At 46.4% G+C, this 6,973-nt stretch overlaps 1 protein-coding gene across 3 annotated transcripts in view; it reads left to right on the top strand.

Moving 5' to 3' along the window:
• Frmd4b (FERM domain containing 4B) overlaps positions 1-6,973 on the top strand; it is a 191,469-nt gene that overhangs the window by 81,172 nt on the left and 103,324 nt on the right. For all 3 annotated transcript variants that reach the window (XM_021190022.2, XM_021190025.2, XM_029534273.1), the window contains exon 5: positions 6,412-6,496. In XM_021190022.2, the coding sequence (XP_021045681.1) occupies positions 6,412-6,496 (85 nt within the window). The remainder of the gene's footprint in view (positions 1-6,411; positions 6,497-6,973) is intronic.

Below are 6,973 nucleotides of genomic sequence, written 5' to 3'. Positions count from 1 at the left end.
GAGAGAGAGAGAGAGAGAGAGAGAGAGAGAGAGAGAGAGAGAGAGAGAGAAGTGCTTGGAGACAGAGAGATGCTTTTAAACTAAATTACAACGCAGCCTTTAGCATGCATGGTGAAGGAGATCAAGTCTGCACTGTAGGGTCATTGCAAGTAATAAATAGGAATTGATCGCCCTGTTCAGAATGTGGCTGAAGATCTGATGAAAGGCTTCTGAGGCATGTGGTTACCGTGAGTTCTCTATCTATCTATCTATCTATCTATCTATCTATCTATCTATCTATCTATCTATCTATCTATCCATCCATCCATCTACCTACCTACCTACCTACGGCTCTCTCTCTCTGGTGTGTGTATATATCCATAGGTGTAGGTGCCTGTGCATAGGTGGATGCACCCGTATGTGCTAGTTAGTGGGGGCAAGAAGACAGGAAGCACTGACTGAGTGTGCCATCTCCACAGCCAGAAGTTCTTACAATCATCCACAGCAGCCTAGAGGAACTACAGTAGGCTGTGTTGCTCTGGGCCCAGCTCTTACAGGGCATCAGCTCAGTATTGTTCTGACTACAGAATGATTAATTCTGGCCCATTTCACCTCTTGAGAAGATTGTCACACAAACTCCGCTAAGATCTTAGTGAAGAGAGTAAACGTGCTCACTTGAGGAGAACATAAGTCACAGCTGACCAGGCAGCCATTTGTGTAGCCATATTTCCCCGGGTCTGTTTCACATGGAGGACCAGCCTTAAGAGGCAAAGGTGGAAGCTTACCTAGGCTGCAAAGGAATTTCCGGGCTGCCTGGCTCCAATAGCAATATACTAATAATTACTAGTGCTATGCCTTCTATGCCATAAAGTGTGTGCTGCCCACAATGTTTGTCCCAAGGGAAGAGACACACTGGGACCCAGACTGATGACATGGACCTTTGTAGGCTTTGACATACAGACAAGTATCACCAGCCCCACAGCACTGCTTTGACCTCTGTGGATAAATACCGTGACACAGAAATGGTGGCTGCCCAAACTCTCTCAAAGGAGAACCCACCCAAGGAACTCCAGTGATGAGTGTGTGTGTGTGTGTGTGTGCGCGCGCGCGCGCACGCGTGTGTATGCGTATCTTCATACATATGTTCATATGGAGGTCAAAAGTCAACCTCAGATGTCATTCCTCAGGTGATGTCCATCTTGGTTTTTAAGACAGAGTATGAATGGCTTGGAGCTCGCTGAGTAGGCTAGGCTGTCTGGCCAGCAAACGCCAGGGATCCACCTGTGTGAAGTGAGTGCCACCATACCCAACTTTTTATGTAGATCCAAGGGATTGAACTAAGAGGGCAAGCTCTTTATCAACTGAGCCACCTTTCCACACCCTGTTCTCTTCCATATGCTGTCTTGCTATCTGACCAGCAGGCCGTCTTCCTCCAACTGTAGTCTGTCTTTGTTGTCGTGGCATTGAGATGTCATGATCTAGAGTCCCAGAATCTAGAATACAAGAGAACCACGAGAAAGGCAGGAAAAATGTCGGAAGGGCAGGAAAAATGAGAACAGGAGCTCCCCCAAGCAATTCTTCTTCCCAAGAAATTATCCTTCCTCATGTTTATGACTTGCGTCCAGAGAGATACCTATTCAAAGCGCCTGGGTTGTTTCTGAAGCTGAACATCTAGCCTGGCCACCAGATTAAAAGACTCACGGTGAAATTCCTCACAGTAAACCTACAGAGAATAAACGCTTTCTTTTTTGAAAGAAGCTGAAGCGATAGGTGTTCATGAGTGAGTCCAGATAGCCATCAACCCTGAAGACCGCCTGTGCTTTCCACACACCCCCACACCCGAAGTTGTCACCCTGAAGACCGCCTGTGCTTTCCACACACCCCCACACCCGAAGTTGTCACAGAGATTCCCTTGACAGGATGGTGGATCCAGAGAGCTGGAAATTGGATGCCCGGGCAGAAGCCCCATCCAGGGAGCATTGGCAGAGGGTTGGTGAGAAATAGGATAGGGACTTGTTCTCTGGAAGTCGGATCAGTCGGGGGGCTGCGCATCCGAGATGAGCCCTGCGATTGGTATGGAGGGATCTATTCACAGCTGGAAGAGCTACAGATCGATTTGGTGCTAGGCCACCAGCAATGTGGGTCCTTCAGTTCTCAAAGCCTGGCAAGAGAACTGCTCAGGCTGACGATACATCTTCTGCCTGAAGTGACCTCCCTGCCACTGTCACCTGCTGACCTCATACATTCTTTAAGAGTCAGCTCAGTTGTCCCCTCTCCTGTGTTGTGGCACTTAGCCGATGGATTTCATTTTGGCAGCATGCTCCCTTTTATTTATCAGCTGAGTTGATTGCGTCTTTCTTGTAGGCTCCCGTGATAATGTGCTCATAGTGTATTTCATTGAGGTTGTTACTATAGGAAAGAATTATATTTGCTTGGGACATACACTAGGAAGTCTTTTAGACTCTGTGGACAAGAGAGAAGAACATTGCATCTCTGTTCCCTAGTCAGAATTCGCTTCCTATTGTATCTGGGTTTACTGATGAGCAGAGAGGGAGACACACACACACACACACACACACACACACACACACACACAGAGAGAGAGAGAGAGAGAGAGAGAGAGAGAGAGAGAATATGCTGTTGTCTGTAGAAGAACACATCTTGCATCTAGCACTTAATCTGGTCCCTTGGTTGCCAGCAAACAGGTTCCAATTGCAGCTAACATAGAAAGGAACATCACTGCAGGAAAATGAACAAAACCCTCAGAGGAAACCTAGCTTCAGAGAGGATCTGGAGAGCAGGAACTTGAGGTCAGAGCCATGCATTAGATTGATACTGAGAGGCAGGTGGATTTCTGAGTTCGAGGCCAGCCTGGTCTACAGAGTGAGTTCCAGGACAGCCAAGACTACACAGAGAAACCCTGTCTTGAAAAATCAAAAAAAAAAAAAAAAATAGTAGATTGATACTGGCAGACCAAGTAAGATCCAGACATCTTTATCACTCTACCCATGTTAAATACCAATACAAATTTGGCCTGGTCTAGCCTGGGCCACCCACCATCAGAGCATCTTCTCCCATCCTCCAAGGAGAGTCCTCTGCTCAACCTCACCAGTTCTTATCCAACCTTCTGTTCTCGCACATGTGATTTTCCTTGCAGATCAATTTGGGGTTATTGATTCAGATACAGAATTTAAGAAGAAAGTGCTGGCGAGAGAGGGAAAATCTGAATGAGAATTGGATTTTAAATGGGGTGAAGGAATTGTTACGAACTCATCAGTGTGAAAATCCATTGCGCTTATGGTTTTTGTACAGTTCTATTCTGTGAGAGGTAGTCACTGCAGTAGTCCAGAGTGACAGAATGCCTGAAAGAGAGTAATCAGCATGTTGTGTTATGGCTGTGTATATTGCTTTTCCTTTATGATGTATGGTCTTTGAAGGGAAACCTGTTCATCTTCAGTGTCTTTGGATGAGAATGGTGTGATATAGTTGATCCTTTTGAGCCAATCGGTTACTGAGGTTGTCACTCAGTAACCGATTCTACAGATCTGAATGTTTCTATTTGACACGTATGTTCTCTAGTTCTCTTCAACCTAAAATGTGGAGATAAAAACAATATGTAGAATACCTACCCAGTGGCCAGCTCCTAGAGCCCTCTAGGTAAATGGTTACTATTGTCCTTATCAATACTGTCATTACTGTCCCCATCATCTTTCTCAATGTTTGTTGCCAATCAGGTACTCAGTGTCTGGTAAAGGAATAATTTCTAGTCATAAATAAATTCATTTCTGGCTGGCTGATGGTATGTTGACAATGAATGTTCCATGCTCGTTGCTGTACTCAACAATGTACAGAATGAATCTTTTGGACAGGAGATATTCTATTGAATACAGAGTGTGCTTTTAAAAGGTAAAGGAGGAATAGAAATAGAGAATCTTGGGATGGAAAATAGGTTTGGGAGTCTTTGGTATGGCAGGGGATTCTGGGCTAGGAGATCTCTACTCTGGGAGAGCTTCCCCCTTCTAGGCAGCCCCGACTGTACACATTAGCTCAAGACCTATCACCTGCTAGCTGCTGCCCAAAAGTGCTCGCTTTGCTATTTTGAAGGCAGAGAGAAAACATATGTCCATACATGTTAGTACACTAATGATGACACCAGTCTTGTTTCTCAATAAGTTTATTAACATAAATGAGATAGCTGCGGTTCCTGAGGGCTTAGCTTCCTGTTGAATTGCTCACCCAGCAGCAGCTGGAGAGGCAGCCAGAAAGAAGTTAACAGTATTCTCAACAGAGTCAAAGGAGGCCAAGTCAGATGTAGCCTATTCCTCAAGCGGAGCTCTGACTTTCCGGGGCAATATCTATGAAAGGATGGTAACAGACCTGAGCCTGTGACTGTTAAATGAATACACGAGAATTCTGAGCATAGCCCAGCGCATGGGCAAGAGACCAGTCAACAGCCAGGATCCTGATGCTGCCCCTCTTACTGGAAACCTCCTTGGGTTATCTTTATAGGGTCAAAGACTGTAGGGAGGAGCATACCTGGCTGTTGCCAGGTAACAGTAGGGGTGGACTTAGGACGGACGCTAACACCTACCATACATAGGCATTGTACTGGCCACCCCATTTGTTGGGTAATGTTTTGTGATCACAGGAGAGCCCTCCTAGTAGAGTATCAGTAGCTCCACCTTATACGAAAGGATCTAGATTAGATGGCACATGTCACTTTATTCTTGCTATACAGTAGCCGTTTCTTAACCTGTGGATTGCAACCCTCTGGGATCAAATGACTCTTTTACAGGGGTCGCCCAAGACCCTCTTCATATCTGATATTTATATTACAAAAAGTGACAAAATTGCAGAATTACAGTTATGAGGTTACAATGGAAGTCACTTTATGGCTGGGGGTCACCAGAACATGAGGAGCTATATTAAAGGGCCACAGCATTAGGAAGGTTGAAAACCAGTGCCATCCATGAATTCAGTAAGGACAGGGGTGAGATTTTCTTAGCAATCATAACATTTAAAAAAAAATAGTTCACACTTAAGATCTAACTTCAACTCTCCAAGTTCAGCCATGACACTTACCTTGATAAAGACACAAAACTGCACACCTCTGTTAATGTTAATAAACAGAGATGACAGTCTAGATTTTTCTTATTCAAAAGCCTGTTTTCCCATAACTCCTCATTTCCTTTCCTGCCTTCATACTTTTCAAAAACCAAGTCTCTCAGCCTTCATTAATCTCACTTAACAGTGAGCTAAACCCTTTCCAGTACAAACTTCCCAGATTTATTCCCCTCCTGGAGCCTCCCCTGACAAGGCAGCACACAGAGGTGGCATTTTCCAAACGATCTTAACATTTCGGTGACAATTCCTTTTACAGCCTTTTCAGCTACATTAGGGGCTCACATATTTCATTAACAAGAAAGGAAAAGAGTGACAAAATGCCCAAGCCCCGTGTGACTTCCCAGGCCTGAGGACATCATCCCCCTACCACGGTCCTCTTGGGTTTCCACTCTCACTGGTTTGAGAGCAAGTTCCTTTTGAGGACTCCAGCTGTGTGGGTTGCCCTAGGACATTATGTCCCTCCTGTATAATTTAACGAGAAGATTCTAGAACTCAAAAAAAAAAAAAAATTGCCAGGGCTCAGGTTTACCTGTGCTCAGAGCAGAGCCCAGTCCTCCCTAGATGGCTTTTTAGCTCTGTGTGTTGATGAGGAAGGTTTGACATCTTCTTCCCTTCCCACCTCAAAGCTGTCAGAGCCCCCTCCCTCCCCCTCCCCCACCCCTGCACCCCCATCCCCCCACCCCCAGCTAAAAGGGAACTTAGAAACTCTGTAGGCTCACACTCTGTACAAGGGCATGGGGAATGAGGCCCGGAGTGCCCTGATTTGCATGAGAAAAGAGCAAAACTAACAGCGAAGGAGAGCTTGGCTTCCAGCCAAGGGAAACCCTAGCTCCCCACCAAAAGGGAAAGAGCAGGCCTAACTGTAACTCTGTGTGAGATGGGGTAAGGCTGGCCTAGAGTCCCCCCACCAACCCCAACTCTGGTCACCGCTGGGCCAGCAGGATGCCTTGTGGTTCAGACACGGCCTGCTTGCTCTGGGCTCTTCACTGGGCTTGTGTGCTCACGGAATGAGACGTACATGTGTGGGCGCATGCACACACACACACACACACACACACACACACACACACACACAGTGTTTGCAGGTGGACCCGTGCTGAATCTCCCTTTAACTTGCGGCCTACACACAGTTAATGCTCTGTAGGCGACTTCATCTGCAGGTATGTGTGTGAGAGCACTGAGGTGGTGTGCGACATTAAAACCAGAACAGGACCATGTGGCTCCTTAACGCTGTCTTTGAGGAAATGAAATCATGCCAAGAGTCGGAAGTCAAGTCTGAAGGATTGAACTCCATATGCTGTCTTTCAGGTTCTACATCGAGAGCATATCCTTTCTAAAGGATAAGAACACAGTGGAGCTGTTTTTCCTGAATGCAAAGGCCTGTGTACACAAGGTAAGGCACTTGTTTGTGTTTTCGTGGGATGTCTCCCCAGAGATGGTGACACGGTCTTGCCTGCCCTTTCACATTCTAACTTGGGAAAGAATACAGTCTCTCTCCTCAGTATCAGCTCTCCAACCTACCACTCCGCAATCCCTCCCCCAAACCTACTCCTCCCCATGCCCTCTCCCCAATTCACCCCTCCCCAGCCACTTTCCTCAACCCACCCCATCCCAACCCCTCTCCCCAACCCTTCCCTCCCCAGGCACTCTCCTCAGCCCTCCCCTCCCGGGCCCCTCTTCAGGTGCTGAATGGTGAGCTGGGATAATTACACCTCCACTCAGTCACTGCTTCAAAGGTAGCTAAGGGAGGCTCCCCAAGGTATGAGCAAGACAGACAGAAAGATGGATCCGGTCAGTGTGCGGGAAGCCTCTTCATTTTAGCATTTACCATGCTTCAAAAAAAAAAAAAAAAAAAAAAAAAAAACAAAAA

The sequence above is a fragment of the Mus pahari genome, chromosome 2, assembly GCF_900095145.1.
Source record: "Mus pahari chromosome 2, PAHARI_EIJ_v1.1, whole genome shotgun sequence".
Classification (NCBI taxonomy): domain Eukaryota; kingdom Metazoa; phylum Chordata; class Mammalia; order Rodentia; family Muridae; genus Mus; species Mus pahari.
The sequence above is the reverse complement of the archived record's forward strand: the minus strand, read 5'-3'. Positions and strand labels throughout refer to the sequence as shown.